This window comes from Ambystoma mexicanum, chromosome 9 (assembly GCF_040938575.1).
Source record: "Ambystoma mexicanum isolate Mex_15411 chromosome 9, UKY_AmexF1_1, whole genome shotgun sequence".
NCBI classification, from domain to species: Eukaryota; Metazoa; Chordata; class Amphibia; order Caudata; family Ambystomatidae; genus Ambystoma; species Ambystoma mexicanum.
The window spans coordinates 60,909,923-60,934,244 of record NC_090931.1 but is presented as its reverse complement, the minus strand read 5'-3'; the positions used below and the strand labels follow the sequence as shown (position 1 = coordinate 60,934,244).

The following is a 24,322-nucleotide window of genomic DNA, read 5'->3' as shown; positions in this document are numbered from 1 at the left end:
AGACAGCACATCCTCCAAATAACTTGGACATAGACTGACAACAGGCCCAACTCGAAAACGTAATAGAGCAGTAGGTGTGCATTGTGGTAAAGTTCTGGCAATTATGAATACGCCGCTGCACGCTGCAATTCTATATTCATGAACTCTGAGAACCAGAGTACATTAATATTGGATTACGGTGGCTGGAGGATATATAAATAGAAATTAAGGGGTAGGGGCAGCACTCACCAGGAGCATAGGGACAAGAAAGGCAGGTAGGATGTGTAGCCTCCAGCTGGAGCCTGACGGGATTCTCTGCTCTCCGGCAGCAATAACCAAAATCTCCCAGTAGGGGGCTTTTGCTTGATTACTGCCGCAAGAGCAGAGCTTAACATGAACACAGGAGGCTTGGTCATTTCACAAAATGGATGCCTCCTAGTGATTAAAAATCCTACTTTGAGTTTACATAGGAGCTTTTTATTTTTCAAGGGCAATCTTTTTAAATGATAAAATGTATGCGCAAACTGCCCCTTTAAAATGCACGCGGAGGCCATTTTGAGTATACTGTATTCTTAAGTCCATTATATTACAGTTAAAATGGCATCTAGTAATAGTGCACCCACAAAAAGGTAAAAACCGACAACTGCCAGCAGCCTGTTCGGTGGATGCTTGTCAGGGAGAATTCTCATTTCTGTGCTAATTCCCTTCAACCTTAGAGACCCCCAGCTCTTTTGCTGGACTTAAGGACTTTTAATATTTATCCTGGAGTGAGAGAGACCTTTTCCTCACTCTCTGATGCATTTTTGATCTGATTTGGACTGTGTTTTCTTTGTTTTTGGAGTCTGATAAACTACATAGGCATCTACTTTGTGTATGGTAACACACAGCACCTTCAGTGCACTGTCACAGAAAAATCCTTTCGCTTTCTCTTAAGGTTTAAATACCTTTTCTTGGGTGAACTATTGTTACCAAGAATAGTAAAGTGAAATTGACTACTTACCTTTTTCATTTGTAGGTCCAGCACACCCCATTTTATGGGGAGTGCTGGGGGGTTACTTAGTAGCCCCTAAAGTCCTACTTACTCATGTAAACCAAGTTTAACCCTTTTGTAAGTTTTGCCTTTAGCAGGCTTCAGTTCTGAAACCGCCTCTGGCTCCAGTGTGTTTGGGAAGTGAGGGAGGTGCCCAAAACTCCCTGTCCTTGGTCTTCTTGGTTGCCTGAATGCAAGCAGTGCCGATTGGCTGGCTGTTCTTGCAGGACAGCCACCCTACTGTTTGAGTGACAGGCTGCATAAAAGGCGAGGCTTCTTGAACTGAAGGCAGAGTCGACCACAGGAAGAAATAGCTGACGAAGGAATCGTGAAGAAAAGCTTGCTGCATCCTCCTGGACCGTTGAACTACCCGGGGAAGCTCTGCTGCTGTGCTGAAACTGCTTTTCCGAATCGCCTAGAGACGTTCCCGAGAGGATGACTTTCACTTGGGTTAGTGGGACCACTAACTCCAAGACAAACTTTGCTGGAGGACCTTCCCCAAATGGCTCTACTTCTTTGCTGCTGCTGGAACCGAGTGAAGGGATCGAGAAATCTGTAGTCGAGTGCAACGTCTTTAAGCCGGACTGAAGCTCCAGGAAGATCCTGAGGACCCTGCCGAAGCAAGACAACCCAAGCTCGAGTCAACTCACCTGGGTGCTGGACTCAAGGAGTGAAGGAAGCCCATCAAATGTCCAAGATCCGCGGTGGTGCTATTTGCCGGTAGCTAAAACTGCAAAGTGCAGCTGAACTGAAAAGAGCCCATAGTAAATGAAAGGGGTAGACCTATAAACTCAGAAGGCCTAAAGAAGCGCATCAATGACTAGTAAACAAGTAGGATCTGACCTTCCCAAACGGATTTGTTAACACTTCTAATTTCAATGTGGTTACATAAACTGCCGCCGACCCGCGAACTGCTGCGCAGGAGTCCTCCAGACGTCCTCCCTCTTGTCCCCACGATGGAGGCCCAGGAACACAGCATCTGCAAGTCTGCAACCAGGATAGGATCCTCTTCTTCTAACCTAAGTTAATGTTCTAAGGGGTACTTAACTCTATCTGTAGCTTGCTTGTCTCAGTTGAGATTTGCAGTAGCTGCCTTTCTAGAGTTATTCTAGCTCTAACTTTTCATCTTTGTAACAGCTTGTGGCCCAACAGTGATTTCCTACAACAAACTCCAAAGTTGTGCAAGACATTTGAGCTATCTAAGAAGTGCCTCAGCACCATAGACATTGTTCAAATTGACTTTGGCTGTCCTGGCTCCCTGCAGACTCTTCTGACCCAGTGACTTTGATTCCAACTGTCCCTCATAGGTGGTACATTGGTTTTTAACTGGTGTTGCTGGGAAAGGTTTTATCTAGACTTCATTGGGGGATTTTGAAAGTGCTCACATGCTCTGAGAACCTGTTAAACATTTTCCTTCCGTTAACCTTTCCTGTTTTACCAATCTCAGAAAGTTACAAAGTATATAAGTGACATATGAATACCAATACTGTCCTAGTAATTGAAGTCAGCCCAGGGTGTAGGAAGTGTGTATGAAGCATCTCTAAAGAGTGTCTACTTGCTTTGCCTTGATTCTGAGAAAGTATTGTGCAGTATATTTTTATTGTTTCACAATGCCCTTTTTAAAAAATGCTTATTTAAAACTGAAGTTAAATAAATTATAAATATTTTACTATAAAACCTTGAGTCTAGGTGTTGTCTGGATACTTGTATGTGTGGATAGGTCTGGCTGCTCAGTCACTCTACCAACTTGTGTAGTACACACCCATACCCTTAGGTGGGTTACCTAATATCAAGAGGACAAAACTGATGTAGTCTCCCACAGGGTTAGGGCATACAATCTTGCCTAACAATGCCTGGAAACCCATCAAAATTGTTACGAAGGACAATGGAAAGGGGTCACAAACTGCCCCACAGCTCTCCATGTAAGATGGCAAGTGCTGCAAAGATGAAAGCACACCCATTATAAAAAGGAGAGGACTACTCCTAGACTGGTAGACCCATGGACTATCACTTTACCACAAACGACCTGGGTACCCCTGGCAGCACACCACCTACGGCGGCCGTGATGCAATAGGGAAAACATGGATGCCAAAAAAAGGTGAGTGAATGCAGGAGCTGGTGAGATGAAAAAACTTCATTCACCTTCGAAATCAATTAACAAAATGAAGGTTAAACATCCCAGTGAGTTTGACAGCTGTGTCGGTAGGTTCAGGGCAGAGGGTACGTTTTGTAAACAAAAATAATCTCCATAACAAATACGAAGGCTGCCACCTGCGCTCACAAAGAGCCCACGTTGTCAGAGCAGTTATTTTGAGCATTCTTCGTGGTTGCTCTGAACTAAGGGAGCCCTAAAATATAAAATGACAGAGCAAGATACAAAAATAAAATTAAAATAACACATTGGTGCCACAGTGGCTACCAAAACAGTACATCTGGTTATCAATGTGGTGAAATGGCTTGCACCACTGGTGGAGCCAAAACAAAAACACGACTGCCACCAACCAACCCCCTCAAACTAATGTAGGGTGATATAATCACTTTATATCGAAGATGAGGTGCCCCAGAGGGACCCCTGTGACGGTACCTCATGGGCTACCAATGCCATATACCTTTAAGTAATTCAAAAAGGATTGCAATGTCAGGTCAGGGGGACTTCAGGAGAATTCCATATGGCCATAGAAAATAAGTCAGATTCAAAAAGGGGGGGGGAGCAAAGCAAAGCGAAGGTGCCCTAAAAAAGTGGCCATAGCATCCCCCAAAATATGAATTAAGCACATGCACAGCATATTTGTGACGTAAAATAATTCCAAAGTGAAAGATCAATAATTCACTACACATACCACACAGAAAGGTTTCTCCTCTACATTGCTGAGCAGTAGACAAACCCTAGCCAACTCAGTATTTTCTATATAGAATTAAAGAGATCAGGGCTCGTCCCAGTTGGCTTTCGGCACAGGCCTCCATGGTTTATGGGAGGGGTGGGGGGGGGGCTGATGAGGATAGCCTGCATAAAATATATGCATGGAAAAATGAAGTGTCATATTCACAAGATTAGGATACATATCTTATCTGGAGGGTAGATTGTAACCATCTTAATATTTTGTTGCCTTTTTTTGCCCCTCCCCCCTTGTCACTATAGTTGTAGGTCTTCCCTTAGATCGTGGACTTATACGGGTGTGGGAGGTCTTAATTGGCATGTACTGTAATAACCCTAGGTATTTTTACACTGTTTCCTTTGTTTCTTAATGACATGTTTCTCTGAAAAAGGTCTGCGTATGAGCAATATACTACATGTGTATAGTTAGCAGTTTATCTAAGTGTTTATTTTCAATGGACTCATTTTATGTCAACCTACATCTCTTTTCTAGAGTTAAGCCAAACTGCTCTGCCATGTTACCATATTAAGAGAAGTTTGACTTCCATTTTCCAGTTGGGTGATCTGCCTCACCTAAGGCTATTCGTTGTACAGCCCTCACCAGAGGCCTGTGGAAATTAGCACTGGCCCCAACCAAAAAAAGGCAAAAAATATAAAGCGTGCCGGTCTATGATGCCATAGCCAAGTTAAGTTAACGAGCTGCATCGGGTCGCATGGGGTTAAGAGCAGTCAACAGTGGGGATAGTAATTAACAGAATGGGCACTTTAATGCCGAAATAATATGCCCTAAAACACAAAGCAACCACATAGGGACCTGAAAGGCAAACATGAGTCAGTTCTTCAGAAACAGAATGGAAATTCTATGAAGCAAATCCCTATGTTCAGACTGATGAAAACGTTAGCATTTATTGTGCCAATGAACAGCTGCTGAATTGTGACCGTAGCAATGAATGTCTGCAGGGAAGATGCTGCCACAAAACTAGATCGGACATCATGCATTAAAAGCAAAACTTTGGAAGCATTCGGCTGCATGTTTCAGCAGCTTAAGATAGCCAGAAGGAGACTCAAATATGCCGACCATCTGAAGGCAACTTCATCAGAAGAGCAGTCACACGCAACAGTACACAGCAATCCCAAAACAAGCCAGTCACAACAATGATTTACTATCACCCTCCATCTCATCCGCTCGTTCAGAAGAATCACCCTTTGGGGCAAACAGAAGGTCCCAAAGATCCCAGTGATCAAACACTTCCTCTTTAGAGACACTTTTCCCACTCAAGAACTGCACAACTACCCCATCAATGAGTGATCGATAAAGCTGTGTTTTGTTCTTACCTGTGGCAGGGCCTTGGTCGGTGTGGCAGTGACTGGCACACGAAGCTGAGAAGTTGCGGTAAGTTGCTGCAGCGTCGAGGTGACCAGCGAAGTCTGCTGAGAAACAGTTGGAAGGCTAGACGACGTAGTCACAACACGCACCTGTGGCAACCCCGAAGCGACAGAGTGGGTAACAACTCGAGCTGTGGTCTGTGCCATGGTTAGGGCTTGAGGGCTTGGGGTGGGCGAAAGCATTGTCCCCAATGATGGTGATGGCATCAGCAAAACACTGCAGGAGATAAACAAGCTTTCAAACCGAGCAAGATTTCTGAATATTTGTACACAGATGAAATCAGAATCTCATTGGCTGAAGTGTGATTCCAGTGAAGGCACAAGGGGGTACTGCCGGGAAATACAAATTGCAGATTAAGGCTATATACCAGGGGAAGCTAACCAGTTACCATCCAGATGTGATGGCCTACAAATCCCATGTGCCCCAGCCAGCATAGGCAGTGGTGAGGCAGTATCCTGGGAGATGTAGGCCATAACATAAGGAAGATGACTGGTCGGCTACGCCCGCTCTATGCAGGAACATACTTCTTAGATCCATTCCTGCCTGGTTGACATCCAAGCCAAGGTCACAGTGTCAGCACAGAACAGTTCTTAGCCTACATCTGCCTCATCACCTATGTACACATCATCACTGGTATAGTTTTACTTGATCCGTCAGAAGCAGACCAACTCGAAAAGCACATGATGGAGGCTGGCATCTGTGGGACAAAGTGCACTGTTCTTGAGTCTCTGTGCCAATCCTTTGTGAACCCCACTATGGTGAGTGTCCTCGATTACACAATGATGGTGACCACGTAAACATATCCAGTGCAAAACTTCAACTGCACATCACAGAAGAAAAAGCAGACAGGAATAGTGGTTGGTCTGGGAGGAGGTAAACTGCATTTGGAGTGGGGAGGTAAGGGGTCAAAGCGGGGAGTAAGATGGGGGTTTCGGTGGTAACCCCTGAAAAATGAGCAGGGGGGAAAAGGGAGTGGGTGAGAGGACAACCATTTCAGAACTCCCACTGGGTGAAGAACAGAGCACCCAGAGTTTTGAAATGGCTCCATTTAGAAAAGTACTCCAACAATCCTACCTAGACCCTATACTCACATTGTAGGTACATCGCCTTACACCCTTATCTAATCCTTTGCATTCTACTCCTACTCGACTGACACCAAGTCAGGTTTGAACTTACTCACGTTCTGGCAACACCACCACCCACTTTCAGGGATGTATCATGGGCATTGCATAATGGATTAGCAGCAATCGCCTGCACCTTAATGGCGAGAACAGTGAGGTTTTAGTGAAGGCCAGGAAGCATGCAATCACAACGAGGGAGCTGCCTAACCTCTTTCACCGTAATGAGAAATAGCATGTGATTTTAAGCAGATTAACAAACATCAGAAATGTGAGTTTCAGGTTTGACGCAGAACTATTGGGATATTTCTGGATTGAGGCCCGGGCAAGTTGTCATTTATTCAAAATGAAATATCAACACATTCTGCTTTTCCATCCCACCCCCGATTTAAGGGCACGTTAGCTCACCTGCATTGTCTTTTCATATGTACGACTTAAATGTATTATGCTGTGGCCTGTGATGCAAGTGGCCTTATAGGAGGTCCTCCTGTCTGTCTGTTGGCCTTGCTGCGCAGGACTGTTTGACAAGAGGGTGGTGAGGGTTGTTAGTAGGACGGCAGGAGAGGCAGAAGCAAGCCCTGTGGTGTTGATGGGTGCTGCTAGGAAGTACCCCGATATGATCTATTTTCTATGGGTTTGGTGCAAGCACACAGGCGTAGGTTAATCAAAAGATAGAGCCCAATATCTGTGACTACAGCACTTTGGGGCCAGTTAGCGACTGATGTGGGTGACAGGGCTCAAGGTGTGTGCTTAGTTATAGTTCAATAAGAGCGGATGTGCTAGCAGCTATGCATGTTGTGGCCATTTGTGGGGTTACGGTTCGGCAAGACATTTTGTTTCGGTTACATATGAGGACCCAAAGCACCCATTTTCACTGCTATATAGCCATCCTACCAAAGTGGTGGTGGCCAAGCCTCAAGTTTTTATGTCCTGCATTTCGCTCACCTATCCTTTGGCTTTCTTCATCGTTAGAAGGCCTTTCCAAAGGCACACTAGTATGTTGGTTAGCATGCACACCGCAGCTTAAAACCTCATTTACTTGATCAGGTGTTGTGTGCAGTGGCCTGCTGGGACTTTTGCCCTTTGGGGTACAGAAATGCTTTTGTCAGGTGGTCATGCAGTAAAATGATTTACTACATCAACTACAGTTAATTCGGGAACAGGGCTGTCTGCTGGCACCAGTCACTCATAGCATATTACCCTGTTCATTGTCTTCAGGCCCAGTCACAGAGTGTCCAGAAAGATATTGTGGAGTATTTTAAAATTAATGAATATTACGGTTTAATCCTGCCAAGACTATTGAGATCTATTGAGATCTGAATCTGCTGCTGGTTACTCCATTTCAGTGTAAAACTACAAGTTCAGATCTTGTTGTCTCAGTCTGGAGTTCCCTACTCGTTTTACTTAGTGTTGTTCAGAATTAACATGGCCTTTTTACTTGAGGTCAAAACCAGCCATTCCCAAAATAAAAGTTCTCTCTGTATACAAAAAGGACCACACCAATGACAAGTGTGACGAACCCCGAGATGTGGTCCCTTCTCCCGTGGGGGGTGAGCGGCCCATTCCCATGACGCCATGGAGGTGAGGCCGCCACCAAACAGTCCCCCTGGGGGTGGTACTCAGCGGGTGGATCTCATAAGGAGGGATTCCCCCCCCCCCCCACCATGGGACCAGGGATGACTATCCGGGGAGAGCGTGGTATTGTCCAGACTATCCCACAACCTCCTACCCTATGCAGTGTACCGTAGTTCCCACACACTTCCATGTACTTGTATAGAGTAAATAACCTTCTTAAGAGGTACTGAGACGGGGAAGAGTAGGGGCTACCTATGTGAGCCGTATGTGAAGGCTGGGAGAAAGAAGAATCTTAGTAACCCAGTAGAGAATGATAACATCAGTACCAAGACGAAAGAATAGGCACAGATTAATGAACGCTCTGCGGAACCAAAACTAGCATTAAATGTGAGCAAGTGGAACATAAAAAGGGATGGGGGACTGAAAATGGCATTCTCCCCTCCCTCAAAGAGCATGGAAGCAGGATGGCGGTGCAGCAAAGGGAAGCCAAGGAAAACGAGATGCCCGGGGAGAAGGTGAAGCCCCCGAAAAGTGTTGGAAGAGAAAGGACTCTTCTCCCAACTGGAAGCAGTGTTTGGTTGAGGTAGGGAAACCCCTCTTAGAAGATAAGGAAAGTTAGGGTTTTCTCTTTATTTTCAGATCCAATAAATGTTAACAGCCAGAAGAATGCCACCTATGCGTCAGTCTCCTCCTTCCACACACTTGCACAAGGTTAACCAATAAGATGCCAAAGAAGCAAATACCTTCCAAAGATGCATATGTGATGGGGCGTGAGCAAGAAATGAGAAAAGTGCTGTCTTGCACAATTACCTTTGGCTGGGTTTAGCAGGTTCAACTCCAACGGTAGGCAAAGGTTTGCTCACTGCTGGAACAGGCAAAGGAGATAAAGGAGTGGTAGGAAACACCGGGGTGGTTGGTGTCCCAGGAGTGCCAGGGGTTGCTGGCATGCTGACGTCAGTAAAGCTCGGTTGACTTGGCTCAGATGAAACCGCTCCCGTGGCTTTCGGCGGGCCTTCCTTATTGGTGGACTTCTGGGGAAAAACAAAGATGTCAGGATCTGAAAGAAAAGGGTGACCACTAAAGCTTCCCTGCGAACATAACAGGACATCATTCTGGAGGATTGGTGGTACATATTATTCCTTGTGTTAAGCAACTCTGTCTCTGCATGCATGAATGCACATATCAGTTAGTTTCTGATACCAATCAAAAGAAACTGAGAAGTTACTGCATGGCATACATGCAACCATTGATAATCTAAGACAAGTTACTCTAGAAACGGCATGCACATTCCTGCTCTGCCGAGCGCAACGGCACCCCGCCCGTAGAGTTGTAGTGTGGTGGTCCGGAAAGGGCGCCAATACAATGCAACCGGCACCCATAATTCCAGACCGCCACACTTGTAATGATGCCCAATGTATTCCCTAGGAGAGTGAGGGGTCACAAATGTGAGACGGACAACTTTGTGGAGATTTTTCAAAAGATGTCATTTTATTAACTCAAAAGGTTGAATAAACGCCTCACTATGCCTATCCCGACTAGGATTTCACTGCCAATCAAAATAAACTAAAGGAAACACTAACAAAAGGTTTCTGTCTGTCACACCTGTATATACAACAACTCAACAAGGTAATATATGGCAGTTCAAATATAGAACAATTGACAGTTGTGTTCACAACATGGTACTGTCTCTCCTTATACTCTGGGTGGATTCCCCTTCCCCAGATTCAAGCAGGATTCTATTGAACAGTTCCAAAAGGATAAGGAAATTCGGTTTTCCTCTTTACACTTGTGACAGAGTTTAAAGCAACTTCTTCTCATAAACCAAGAATATTTCCATAGTTCATTAGGATCAACAAAAGGTCTGCCAGGATGATTCTGCAACAGTTCATAAAACAAAAACCTTAGTGGTTCTGCCAGTTCTTCTTTGAGACTTTTAACGACACCACGGTACTTCAATGATTTCCATCTGGTTCACTCACCTGCCAGGTCTACTAGTACTACGAGATCCTCTGCCCTGGTGTACTCTCCTGCCAGGACAAAATGAAACAAACTACTACAAGAGCTTCTGTGGTACAGGTTTGCTTCCAACAAGTTAGCAATGTCTTTTGCTTCACAACATCAAGTTTTACTATTTCTTCTGGGAAGAAAAACACATTGGTACTGTTTGTTACACACTTGTGATTGCCACATGCAATGCAGGTTATGCTCCACTCCTCCGAAATACCTTCTGACAGCCCTCCTGCCACTCGTTTCCCCACTTCGCATTAACCAAATGCTGACAATGGTTTTCTCTCACTCTTGCACTTCTTTGGCTTTGACAATATGGGTTTAAGCCAGCTCCTCCTATAGCCTCCATTACACCTGGGCAATATGATCTGCACACACTTAGATTTTTATTTTGGCAATGTTGGTTCCTTTTAACTTGCCTTGGTATCATTCTCTCTTGGCTTTGCAATAGTTGTTTGTATTGGTTTCTGGTAATATCGCCCTCTTGTTGCAGGCAATTATACCGACCCACATAAATACAATTGCAACTTTCTGGTCTGTTTGTCAAGTTCTAATTCTGCCACCTTCTCTTTAAATCAGCTTTGTTTTCAAACAGATTATTCCGCTTTACACCAATTCGGTATTCAAAATGTTTATTTTTCCATGCCACTCTATTAGTTCCGTACTTAGGGAACCCAGGCTTGGCCAGCGGGCGATCAGGGAGCGCTCCGGGGTCACAATACAATAGTGAACTCACGGGTCTAGCATGCACGTCCGTTTGCCCCGCTGCCTCCAGGTCTTCTGCTTCTGCTGCTCTGCGCAGTCCTGCTTCCAGTCAGAAAAGGAGTGCTCTGTGCTCCACAGGCTCTCCAGTGCTCACCTGCCACCAGAGCCAGAATTACTATGGGGGAAGCTTTGAAAGTTTACACTTCCCGCTGCGTGAGCTCTGCAATCAAAGTCTCCGGAGGAAGACCCTCTTGGGACCGGCAACTTCTCGACACAGGACGGTGGTCCCGGTGTCTCTGCTCTCCTCCATCTTCTTCAGCAATGTGGAAGTTCACGACTACTCCACCTCCTGCTAATCCTCTCTATGGCCTGCATTTGAGGGGGCGTTTATGCCTCCCAGTATCCCTCAGGTGTGGGTCATTAACACCATTAGGCTGCAACTTGCAGTCTTGTGCATCTGCAGCCCTCTTCTTCATCTCAGTACTATGGGCATTGTGGGACTTGGAGTCCACAATGTTAAAATCAGTTTTTCTAATAGAAATATTAATACCAAGTTCATTTGTCTCCTTAGTTATGGTCCCTAAACGAGTATTAAAGGTTCAATGAAGAGTTTGGCTTTACCAGGAAATTATGGTTTTCAGAATCTAAATTGTTAATATTTAAAGACTCATCTTTAATATTCCAGAGGCTGGTGGAGGGGTCCGTAGGAGCTTTCATCTCTATGAATGTCAGTGACTTTAAGAGGGCGTTTCTTACTCCCAATGCACAACTGGTTATGAATATTTTCACCCACATTCAGATAGTTGGCTTGGAAAAATAAAAGCTCTCTCTGACAGCAAGTCACTACATATTCCGTGTATCCCCGATATTTCCTTCTTTGAGGAAGACAAATATTGCATCTCACTCAACGCAGTCATTCTGTTGCCCTGGGGACCTTCTCCCAGGAGATCCTGCCAGCCAATACCACTCCCAGGGTCAGGAAGCGGCTGCCTTTCCCTGGTCACCTGAGAGGATACTTTAGGTAGGGTCTTTGTGCGGACTGCGCAGGATTCTTCCCAGGAGGCAGACCATAATGGTAATAACCTACAATGTTATCCCCTTACTGGAATATTACAGTTATATCAACAATGCAACGCCTTACAACAAGTGTAATTTTTTCTTCTGTTAGGAACGGATACAGTTATACCACTATTTCTTTATAGAACCCAGTTCAAAGATAAGTAAAATAACTCATACTATTCAGAGGGGCAGTCAGCTACTTGTGAATAAATAAGAACTCAGTAAGACAGTTTTAGAAATGCACTAAAAACTTCAAAGTAAGCACCACCCAATATTACACTTTTAGAATGGCCTCAGCTATTCAAGGTGAGTAAATCCCTATTGGGCATAAACTCTAACACTAGTTCTATTACAGGAATAGTTGGTTATACCAAGGATACCTTTCAGAAGAGTGGACCACAATTCTAGTTGAAGAACTCTAGCAGACAATCAGTAGTTCAAGGTAAATAACCTATACACTTTTCAGAGGGACAAAATGCATCTCTAGGATAAGGGAGAACTCTGCAAGACAATTTTAGAAATGCATTAAGCAGTTCAGGGTAAGCAAAACAATGGTACACTTTCAAAATGGCAACAGCTATTCAAGGTGAGTAAACGCTATTGGTAGACTCAATTATTCAGTACAGGAATAATAAAGAAATGCCAACTCAATTACTTTCTAGAAGAGTGGAACACAATTCAAAGGAAAGTAAATAACTTCTTGTACTTTTCAGAGGGGCAACAAGCAACTCACAGGTAAGTAAGAACTTCAGGACACTGTGTAACTTATTCTGTTCAGGAATTAAAGTTACACACTAACCCATTTACAAGTAAGTAGTATTTGTTACATTTTCAAGTCAGAGGCCTTATCTTTTAAAGTCCTTCCCTATTCTAGGACATGAGTGATCTCAGAGGCGGAAGAGGGACCCTAGTGGTCTAGGATCCAGCAGTAGGCAGGGTCAGGATAGGGTTCAGATGCAGGAAAGTCTGAGTTCCAAAGGATATCTTGTCAAACAAGTAAATATAGGCTTTAGAGTTAGTGGAAAGTGTTCAGGGACTTCGTAGAAGGCTCCCTAGATGCGCTCCAGCGTTTGGGCTGGGTGAACTCCCAAACACACGAATCACCAACTCAGTCACACAGGATTGACACAAGACTTTAGGTAATTATTACCTAAGTTAACACAGTACAGTACCTCAGCAGAGAACAAGGGCTTCTGTACAGACTGCTTCACACAGTCCCTGAATTCTTGGTCTGGTGACAAAAGAAAATAACACTGAATGGGAACTAGCAGCAGCAGCAGTCGACAGAAGTCTCCCAACAAAGGAATCTTCAATGCTTCTCACTATGTGGATTTGGCACCCTTCTTACAGGTACCTGATGAAGAACATCACCGGTCAGCACCAGTGGTCGACTTGTCTTCATCTTCCAGAATCAGACTTTCATACAGAAACCCACGCACAACTTCTGCAAACGCTCCCTGCAGTTACAGAAAGGGGCAGGTGGCTGTCCAATCAGGACAGCCAGCTCCCCAGTCGGAACTGGTTTCGCTCAGACACACCAGAAGATAAAGGGCTGCAGAGTTTCTGACTCCTCCCTCACTTCCTGCCTTCACAGACACTCTGGAGCCTCGGGGGGAAACCTTTGTGACAAAACAATCCAGGATCTCCCCCTCCCAGGACGGCAGAAAAAGATCCAAAAAAGGACAAATGCACTCAAAATGGTGAATAAAGAAAGAAGCCACCATTTTAGAAGAATGGTGACCCTTCTGTGCATTACTGCAGCCTATTCGACAGCCTGCGTGTAATATTAACACAAAAGTATTACAATTATGTCAACTGCCACCAGCCATAAGGGTTAGCTTGTCACAGTAACAGAAATGTTACTGGAGCAGCGAGGAAGCAGATACTAAGCATCTCCCCAGCACTCCACATAGGGTGGGGTGTGCTGGTCTCACTATTTAAAATGTAAAGGGGAAGAAAATCCTGCTCTACCCTTGGGAACAGTAGTTTGCTCCCAGTAAATCAAAAGAGAATAAAAAGGGAAGCCCAAAGGCAACCCAGCACATAAGGTGCTGTGCGCTGCAATGATGCCTAAAAAGTCTTGGAACAGAAAATACACTATGGGGAGACATAAAAAGGTCACCCGTAAAAGGAGAAAAATAAAGGGTGAGTGGAGAAAAAGGCTCCCACTAACTCAGGAACAAAGAAAAAAAAACAAGTCTAGCAAAAAGGTCTGGGGATGTCTCAAGTGAGGAAGATTTAGCATACAATCAAAATCTAACCTACAAGGACTTATTCCCTTTGTGTGCTGTGACGATTTGCCAGATCTTGCTACTTCTCCCCAGGGGGGAACCCTTTCCCATTAGGCTAGGGAGGTGCGGCCGCTACCCAATATCTCCCTAGGGGTGGTTTAATGCGAGAGGACCTCATGGGGAGGTACTCCCCTCTGGGAAGAAGGACGACCACCTTGGGTACAACCCGTTGTACAACATCATACCCCAACATGCCTTAGCCTCCCGCTCATTTCAAACCTCTATAATGAGAGTACACCAGTGGATTTGTGTAGTGCCTGGGGTACAGCCAAGACCAAAAATGCTAGGATGAAGAAGAGCACAGAAAACAAGAGGAATACTGACTGTGCTAGTACCAAAACCAGGTGGCTCACAGGAGGCACGAGATGTGCCAAGGAGCCATTGACAACAGGTGTTGATGTTACGCAGGGGCAGAGTAAGCCCTATAAAGTGGAAAGACAAGGTCTCAGGAGCATGGAGGAAACGTTTCAAAGTCTGCACTCAACCCGAACAGAGGGCTCTTAAGAGGACGCCAGCGAGTGGCTGAGGGAGCCTGCGACAGGTCCTACGTCAGCAGGACTGCGCCCAGCAGGAAAGCGGTGAGGCAGTGGCCAGACCTCGGGAGGAGGTGGCTTGCGCTGTCCCTGAACAGTGCCGAGACTGCAATGAGCCATAACACGCTAAGCTCTGCAGAAGCAGTAATGTAGCTGCGGGAAGGAGACCAGTCCCCGGAGAGACCAGTGCCATGCAAGCAAGTCCCAGAAGCTAACGGGAAGCACGGGCAGACTGGTAGGGATAGGAAAAAGGTCTCCACTTCATGCCAGGGCACGTGTAAGGCCTATCAGAAGGCCAGCAAAGGTCCGGGACCTCAACGGAAGAGAAGAGTGCATCTGAGGAAATCTTCCTCGTACCAGTGGAAGGGATAAGTCCACTGACCACCAGAGAAGGGTCTGGGAACCAAAGAGAAGAGTGCATCCAAGGAAATCTTCCTCATACCAGTGGCAGGGATAGGTCCACTGACCACCACAGAAGGGACTGGGACCCAAAATGAGTGACTTTGCTGATAGAGCGCAAAGATAACACCCAAGATGGAAAAGGGAGTCATTCTCGTGGTGAGAAAACGGAATCCTTTTAAGTATGCTGAAGAGACGCCAGGTGAACGAAGTAATTCCCCCTGACCTTGTAGAGTGCAGACCAGCACCAAGAGAAGTGAACCATTCTCCTGGTACGAAAAGTTGACTGTACAAAGTGCTGGAACAACTAGCCATGGGAAGGGAGTCATTTCCCCCACTGGCACCTTTTTGCAAAAGGACATTTTGGGACCACCACCCATATACCAGGAGAAGGGAGTCATGCTCCTGGAGAAGGAACTTTCTGTTGGATTACATTATTCTTTAGTTGTAGTGTAAGGGATAGAAGTAGGTTGTGACACGGGACAGTGGATTTTCATTTGGATGGACATTCCGACAGTCCGTTTAGAATCAGTTCGAGGCAGGGAAACCCCTCTTAGTGAAAGGGATAGTGATGGTTATTTTACGATCAATAAAAGTCTTCATCAATAAGGAACAAGTTACTTACCTGTAACTGTTGTTCTCCAGCATGGGGTCTGGCATGGATTCACATGCTCATGAATATTCCCTGTCGTCAGGCTGGGAACCCTCAGTAAAGAAAAAATCATTATCAGTTTAGTTTCTGATCCGTCTTTCTTAGTAGTAACCAATCACTGGTCTCTGGGTCATACTGCCCCCAGCCAATGACTGCCCTCTCCCTAAGCCCTGCCCCTGGCAGCCATCCTCAGATTTGGTAGCACGTGAAGTGGCAGTATGATCAAGTGGAGAGCCGCAGAGGGGTAGGCGGGAGGGTTCGCATGTGAATCCATGCCAGACCCATGCTGGAGAACAACAGTTACAGGTAAGTAACTTGTTCCTTCTCCAGCATGGGGTCTGGCATGGATTCACATGCTCATGAATATAAGAATACATAGCAGTATACACATGCACAACCACGGGAGGTGGCAAAAGGCTCAATATCAAGCAATACAACAACTCAACATTGAGCAACTCTTACCTTCTCATCAGGGTCACCTTAGGCGAACAGGTTGCGCAGCACTGCCCGGCCGACTCTGGACTCCTCCCTGGAATCCCGGTCGACGCAGTAGAATCTCGTGAAGGTGTGCGTCGACCTCCACGTAGCAGCCCTGCAGATGTAGAGCAGGGGCACACCAGACAGGAACGCCGTAGTAGCAGCGATCGCTCTGGTCGAATGGGCCCTCGGACGGCCTGGCAACGGTCGGTTTGCCAACCGGTGACAGTGCATGATGCAGCCGGAGAGCCATCTGGAAATGGAAGTCTTCAAGACAGCCTTCCCTTGATTCACAGGTCCAAAGTTCACAAACAGCTGTGATGTCTTCCGAAAACTCTTTGTGCGGTCCACGTAGAACTTCAGTGCTCTAGCTACATCCAGCGAGTGCAGAGTCCTCTCAGCCGGCGACGAAGGCGACGGGAAGAAAACTGGCAACACCAAGGGCTCGTTGAGGTGGAAGTCCGACGGCACCTTGGGCATGAAGGAGGGGTGCGTCCTCAGCACCACCCTCGTGTCGTGAAAAGTCAAGCATGGAGGCTTGCAAGACAGGGCCTGAATCTCTCCCACTCGTTGTGCAGAGGTGATGGCCACGAGGAATGCTGTCTTCCACGACAGAAACTTCAACGGCACTGAATGCATAGGCTCGAATGGGGCCCCCATGAGCCTAGTCAGCACCACGTTGAGCTCCCACGCCGGGGCAGGGGCCTTCACCGGCAGGAATGATCGGAACAGTCCTTTCATAAATTCCTTCACCAGGTGATGCGACTACAGGGATGACCGTCCTACAGTCCTGGTGTATCGGGAAATCGCTGCCAGATGTATCTTGATGGAAGCATGAGCCAGTCCAGCCTTGGCCAGCGACAGTAGGTACGGTAGCACTTGAGGGGCCATAATCCGCAGACGGTTAATCTTCTGTGCACAGCACCAGACAGAGAACCTCTTCCACTTGTGTCCGTAGCACTTGAGAGTTGAGGACGCCCTGGCCTTTGCAAGAACCTCTCTGCAGTCCGCAGGGATATTGTACCCTCCAAACTCTAGTGCTGCAGGAGCCAGGCCTGCAAGTTCAGCGACTCTGGGTCGTGATGAAGGATGGCACCTCCTTCTCTGGAGAGAAGATCTGCGTCCATCGACAGTTTGACTGGAGGGGACGCTGACAAGTCCAGAAGGTCCGGGAACCAGATCGGTCTCGGCCACGCCGGTGCGACGAGGATCATCCTGCACCGGGACCTCTTGAGTTGGTTGACAAGTCGCAGTAGCAAAGGCAACGGAGGGAACGCATACAGGAACAGGCCGTCCCAGGGGAACGAGAAAGCATCGCCCATACTCCTCGGCTGGGGAAACCTGCTGGCGAACCTCTGGCACTTGGAGTTCGTCGCCGTTGCGAACAGGTCGATCTGGGGTTTGCCCCATCGTTGGAAGAGTCGATTCACTTGGTCCTGACATAGTTCCCACTCGTGGCACGAGCGCAGCTCCCTGCTGAGTGAGTCGGCGATGGTGTTCCTTATCCCTGCTAGATGAAAGGGTACCAGAAACATCCCCTGAGCAACGGCCCAATGCCACAGATCCTGGGCTTCCTTGGATAGGGCTAGGGATCTGGTTCCTTCCTGCTTCCGGATGTAGAACATCGTGGTGTTGTTGTCGGTGAAGATCCTCACCACCTTGCCCCTGAGGGACGGGAGAAACGACCTGAGGGCCCAGAACACTGCTCAGAGTTCCAGGATGTTGATGTGGAGTGGCCTCTCCTCCGGGAGCCAATGGCCTCTCGCGCAAAAATCTCCGATGTGCGCTCCCCACCCTTTCAAGGAGGCATCCGTCATCACCGTCACCTGGTGTGCTGGGGTCTGAAAGTCTGTGCACGCCACGAAATGTGCGCGGGTGCCCCACCACCGAATTGCTTGGCGGAAAACTTCGTTGAGCGAGATCTTGTCCTCGAAACTGCCTGCCGCTTGCATCCAACAGGCGTCGAGGAACTCCTGTAGGGGACGCATCCGAAGCCTGCATAGGCACACCAGGTAGATGCACGAGGACATCATCCCGAGAAGTGACTTGATGGACCTCACCCTGGCCACGTCCGTGGCCAGCAGACGCTGTACCTTGCCCAGGATGGCCTTCGTCCTTTCCTCCGAAGGCGAGGCCAATCGCGCTACTATATGAAGTCTGGCTCCCAGAAACAGTGCGACCTGCGACAGAACCAGGTGGGATTTGGGGGAGTTGATGGAGAATCCCAGGTCCGTGAGCAGCTGGACGGTCTTCGCTGTGTGCTCGACGCCGAGTTCCCTTGTTCTTGCTCGGATGAGCCAATCGTCCAGGTAGGGGTAGACGTGGATCCCCTGCAGGCGCAGCCGCACCATCACTGGTGCCAGGCACATGGTGAATACCCTGGGCGCCGACTTCAATCCGAATGGGAGGGCCTTGAATTGGTAGTGCCGTCCTTGGGCCATGAACCTGAAAAACTTTCGGTGTCCTTTTAGAATGGGGATGTGAAAGTACGTATCCTCCAAATCGAACGAAGATAGGAAGTCGCCCTCCTCCAGCTGACCCAGCACGTGCTGGAGGGTGACCATCCGGAGCTTCTGTGCCTTGATGTATTTGTTTAATCGACGCAGGTCCAGGATGGGACGCCATCCTCCTGTCTTCTTTCTGACGAGGAAGTATCTTGAGAACACTCCCGAACCCCGGAGCCTCGTTGGGACGAGCTTGATGGCTCTTTTCATGAGCATCGGCCTTACTTCTAACAGCAGTTGAGGGACGTGGTTTTCCTTCCTGGCCATGGGAGGAATGCGGGGGCACTTTCTTAGAAATTCGAGAGTGTGCCTGTGGGCTAGGGCATCCAGCACCCAACGGTCGGTGGAGATGGACTCCCACACGCTGACGAACTTCGCCAGCTGGCATCCGACTGGGGTGCTCAGGTGGGGGCCCGACGCTACGCCCGGTTCAGTCTAGCTTGGCAGCGGCCTAGCCACCTTGGCCTCCCTGGCGACAACGGCGAGATCCACCTGACTTGCCTCGTCCTCTGTAGGCCTCTTGCGACGAGGAGCGGGCCGCCTGCCGGTACGTCGAGGAGCCACCGCCGAATCCTTTGGAGGCACTTTGCTTGCCTCCGGAGTTCCGAAAGGGCGGCTGTCGTCGTTGCAAAACTCCCAAGGCCCGAGCCGTCTCTGTCGGTCTTGATGGCCTGAAGTGACTCATTCACTGTTTTTCCAAACAGGTTGTTCCCATCGAAGGGCATGTCCAAAACTCTGGTTTGCACGTCCTGGTGGAAATCTGTTGCCTTGAGCCATCCCCGCCGTCGAAGGCAAACGCTGTTGCCCAACTGGTGGAAACCGGTGTCGGCAATGTCCTTGGCCACCGTTATGGCATGGTCCGACACCACCTCACCTTCCTGTAGGATCGCCAGGGCATCTGCCCTCTTGTCGTCCAGTAGGAAGTCCAACAGGGGGGCGATCTTGTACCATAACTCCCTGTCGTAGCAGGCCACAATCGCTAGGGCGTTGGCCGCCTTAATCGTCGTCGCCGCAGACGAGATGACTCGTCGTCCCATGGCGTCCAGTTTCTTTCCCTCGCCGTCCGGTGGGGAAGTTGAAGTCGACGCCCCCGCCGCTTTCTTCTTGCCCACCGCCGAGACGACTGGATCCGGGGTCGGCTGTGCCCCAAGGCACAAGGGGGCAGCATCGGGGACCCGGTACTTCTTCTCATACCGGTCCCTCTTGGCAGGCGTTGTGGACGGGTTCTTCAGAAGAGCAAGTCCCTCGTCCCAGATGTCATCCAGCAACGGCACCGCGAGGACCGTCTTCCTCTTGGCCTTGCGCCGTTGGTAGAGGAAGCCTTCCTTCTGCTCTTCGGGGCAGAGTTGGAAAAGCTCGGATGCCCTGGCAATCATGGCGTGGAAGGAGCCAATTTCGACGGACGGGGAGGCCCGAGGAGGTGGTGATGGGAGGCCCATCCCGTCGTCACCACCGTCGTCATCCTTCCCCGTCGTGACCATATCTGTTCCCGTGTCATCCCCAGGGACAGGGGAAGGAAATAAAGGCTGAGAGGGCCGTGAGGGCTGGAAGGGCGGGGGTGGATGAACTCTCCTCTTGTTTGGAGGACTTCCCGACGGGCCCGGTTCTGCTGGGTCATCGATGCGGGAAGGGGCAATCTCGTCCTCATCTCCATGCATAAGGTTTGGATTGCCATCAAAATGGCCACCGAGTTGTCCCGTGGCTCGGGTTGCGACGGTTGCTCCTCCTCCACGGGAACCTCGTCGGCGCCACCGTCCTCCTCGTCGGGATTCCTCCCGTGGGACCGGACCTCCTCAAACTTCTTGTTGATGCCCTCCACGACTTCAACCAGCTCCTCCTCGGAGGCTGTATCCGTGTCCGCAACGGTCACCACCCCACCCCCCATTTTCCACCGGGGTCTTCACGGTGGCCTTCTCGATGGGCTGAAAAGAGGATTCCCTCCGCGGTGGCAGGGAAACTCTGGGCCCCGAGGTCACCTCCACTGGGGCAGCCTCCACAGGCTTCGCCAGAGCCGTCGCAACTACCTCGATAGAGGCCTTAGCCGGGTGAATCAAGGCCTTCACCATCTTGTGCGCGCTTGAGGCCTTCACCTTGGGGGGGGAGGGTCACCGCCTCGCTCCTCCTCGGCTGGTTCCTTCGAGATCGACCGGGGCCTCTCCAGAAGCTTAGCCGGGTTCTCGGATTTTCTCTTCCCCGAGCCAGAGCGTTGGCTCGTGGTTGATGGCGCCGGTGAAGGTGCGCCCTGCGTGGCAGCCGAGGAGCCTGACCGTTCGGCGCTCCCGGTGCCCGCTGACTCGCGGTGCTTTGCCTTTTGTTGGGCCCCCGTCGCCAGAGCGCCCTCACAGGACTTAGAAGACCTCTCAGACTTCTTCTCACCTGCTGGGCTCTTTCCTTCCAGCCACTTGGCGAGTCGGGTCCGACGATCCCTCATAGTCCGATCCGTCATGTTCATGCAAAAGGCACAGTCCTTCTCCACGTGCGTTTTGTCTTTGTGAAGGCAGTAGAGGCATCTAGAATGCTCGTCCTCCTTGAACACCTTCTGTAACCCGCATCCACGGCAGTTCCTAAACATCTTGGATCCGGGTGTTGAGCCCTTTTCCTGGGCCATGTCCAAAAGGTGGGCCTCAGAAACTTCTGGAACCCTCCAAGAAGCGTAACTCAACGAAACCTTCACCCTTGAGGGGCGTAGAAAATTCCAAAACGAGTCCCCGTTGATCGGAAGTAGAAATGGTGGAGCTTGAGGCTCGATTGACTGAAAAAATGAGATAAAACTCTTTGAAAAAACGCAAAACGCAGTAAAAGCTCGAGAGCTTTAGCACGAGGACTCCCAACACTTAAACATGCGGTAAAAATCTGAGGATGGCTGCCAGGGGCGGGGCTTAGGGAGAGGGCAGTCATTGGCTGGGGGCAGTATGACCAGAGACCAGCGATTGGTTAGTACTAAGAAAGACAGATCAGAAACGAAACCGATACTGATTTTTTCTTTACCGAGGATTCCCAGCCTGACGACAGGGAATATTCATGAGCATGTGAATCCATGCCAGTCCCCATGCTGGAGAAACATGGCACGGTTGTGTCAGTGTCCTTCTTTGACACTGTTACAGTGCATGGAAACTAATGGCGCCATACATGGTCATCGCTGCTGTCTGCCTTGGACGGGTGTGTACTGGAGACTCCATAACCAGATATGGCCGGATGCTTAAATGGAGTCCAGGACTCCTAAACTGAATCCACATCTTGACATCTGGAGTGTTTGCCAGGGAATGTTTAATGTGGCAACCACCATGGATTGTTTGGCCGCCAAATGTTTGAATGTATGCACCCTCTCGATTGATCGGAAACAGTTTGCACACATGCCATTTGATACTCACTACTTTAGCTGGAGTTTTCGGCTTCTGCTGAAGTGCTTTCTTGGCTTTGGCAGCTGCTGCATGAGCTTGGTGAATTCGCTCTGAATGCGAAAAAAAAGAACATACATTACCAAATTTACAATGGCTCATGTCTACAAATTCACAATCACAAATTAGTGGGAACCAATGCAAGTCAATAGTAATATGCGATAAGAGGCGAGCCTACAAACCCCCACAACTCCCAGACCCAGAGAACAGCTGATGACAATTCCCAAAAATATATCATCAAGTACTGATGATACCAATCACGGTGGATTCGGCTTGGGGATAGCAGGCAAGCCCAATAAGTACAGGGCTTCTTTTACCGGTATGGAAAAAGGATAGATTATCGCGCTACTTGAACCTTTACAAGCGACAACCCAGACAGGTGAAAATCGGAATAACCCATTTAACCAGTAGGAGAAACTAGGAAAACAGAGGAACCCGGAAAGGGGATCTGGTCAGCTCAAGGGGCAAAAGGTAGAAACCAGCCAGAAAAGAATGGTTCCATGAGGAATGCAGTGGATGGAGGTGACCCAGGACGGCCCTAGACAGAACTGAGGCAGGGTGGTAGCGACACACCACTTATCCAGGTCAAAGGACACCCATTTGAGGAACATGGTCCAGAAGGAGTTTGCAGGGAGGCAGAACTGCAACAGTCAGGAAACTGTCCCAGGATGGGAAAGCCAGTCCAGCCATCAAAGTCCAGCAATGGATTCCAGCAGCTTTAGAAGCAAGTGTGTCAAGGACAAAGGACATAGGGATTCAGCCCATGTGGCCTAACCAGATCCTCGGATTCAGACGCCCACCTTCACAGCAGTCCTCCAATGTGCAATGCAGAGGGTCTCGGCTTGAAAAAAAACATTCCCTAAGCCCACCTATCACACACAGGTTTTGGTGGCCAGCCAATAAAACTGGTCTAAAAAAACCACCAATCTCTCAGGGATACTAATCATGTGTATTGGGCTCATCTAGGGCACACCACCAGGCTAGTTTAAAACAACTTTAGATGGTGCAGTACTGGGACCACTTTGAGCCCAGATCAGCACATCAGCATAAGGCGTAAAAGAAAATATAGTAGTTGCCCAATGCCTATCATACTGGTGTACTGGGCTACTAATGTAGTTCCCCCAATGGCTACTGAGAGAGCTGTATCATTTGTATGCTTCATCCCCTCTCCTAGTGAGACACCCAGCATGTTTTGCTGGACTTCTGGACCTTTTTCTTTAACCCTGTATGAGTGGAGCCTTTTTCCACTCATTCATTCTGATGGGCTCTGCCTTTTGGGACGCTGATATTTGTGTTTTACTGTCCTATGGAGTCTACTTTCCTCCATAACTCTTTTAAGGCACCTGTGTCTTACTTTTGCAGCACACAGCTCCTTATGGGCAGTGTTGCTGGGAACCCTTTGGGTTCTCCTTTGAGAGTCTTCTAGATCCTAGAGTAACTGCAGTTCTTAAGGCTAGAGAGATATTTAGTATCTCTCCTAAAACTTTATAGTCAGAGACTGGCACACACCACCTTATGTGGAGAGCCAAGGGGATACTTGGTATCCCCCTTCTATCTGCTCCTGTGACTTAATTCACAGACAATCTCCTAGTTATGGCTGGTGGCAGTGGACACGTTCTACCAACTATTGTCTGACTTTTCTACTACAGGCTATGTCCATAGCCCAGTAGTGCACAATAGGGTTACCCAAGTACTAACCTGGTGGCGCCCTTCTTTTGTTGCCATTACTAGCGTGGTTGTTCGTCAGCCCTTGTTCTACTTTCCTCGGAGGGTGAGGCCTGTGAGAGTGTTTTGCCTTTGGCGGTAACACTTGGGTGTCCCCGCCTAGGCTCCAATGTGTCTGGGCAGGCAGGAAGTGGGGGAGAAGTTTTTCATTCCCCTGCTCTTTGTCTGCCTGAGTGCCTGAATGGAACCAGCTCCCACTGGGGGTCTCGCTGTCCTGATTGGACAGCCACCTGCCCCTTTCTGTAAATTGCTGAGAGAGATTGCAGAGGAGTGTGTGCTGAAACTGTATAAAATGTGAGGTTCCTGAGGTGAGGTCAAGTTGACCGCTGGAAACTGAAGTAAATGAAGATGACCAGAGACGCCTGCAGACCTTTTCTAACATCGAAAAGCGACCACCCCTGTCCTGACCTCGTCTTCTGTGCGACAGAGCAACTCCTAGGAGGACGACTCCTTCCCATTCGACTGGTGGGAACAACCAATCCAAAGACTAACTTTAATCCGGGCCATCTCCCATAGTGCTGTGCCTATCAGAGATGCAGAACTCCAATACCAGGTGCTAGGTAAGATTTTCATAGAAATTATAAATCTTCCTGACCTGTGTCAACCCC

The 24,322-nt window shown here is 48.5% G+C and overlaps 1 protein-coding gene across 2 annotated transcripts in view; it reads right to left on the bottom strand.

The window, feature by feature from the left end:
• NFRKB (nuclear factor related to kappaB binding protein) overlaps positions 1 to 24,322 on the bottom strand; it is a 423,246-nt gene that overhangs the window by 56,957 nt on the left and 341,967 nt on the right. The window contains exons 20-22 of one of the 2 annotated variants that reach the window (XM_069614148.1): positions 21,963 to 22,042; positions 8,775 to 8,995; positions 5,220 to 5,487 (exon numbers count right to left, since the gene is read on the bottom strand). In XM_069614148.1, the coding sequence (XP_069470249.1) occupies positions 5,220 to 5,487; positions 8,775 to 8,995; positions 21,963 to 22,042 (569 nt within the window). The remainder of the gene's footprint in view (positions 1 to 5,219; positions 5,488 to 8,774; positions 8,996 to 21,962; positions 22,043 to 24,322) is intronic. The other variant, XM_069614149.1, reaches the window with a different exon arrangement.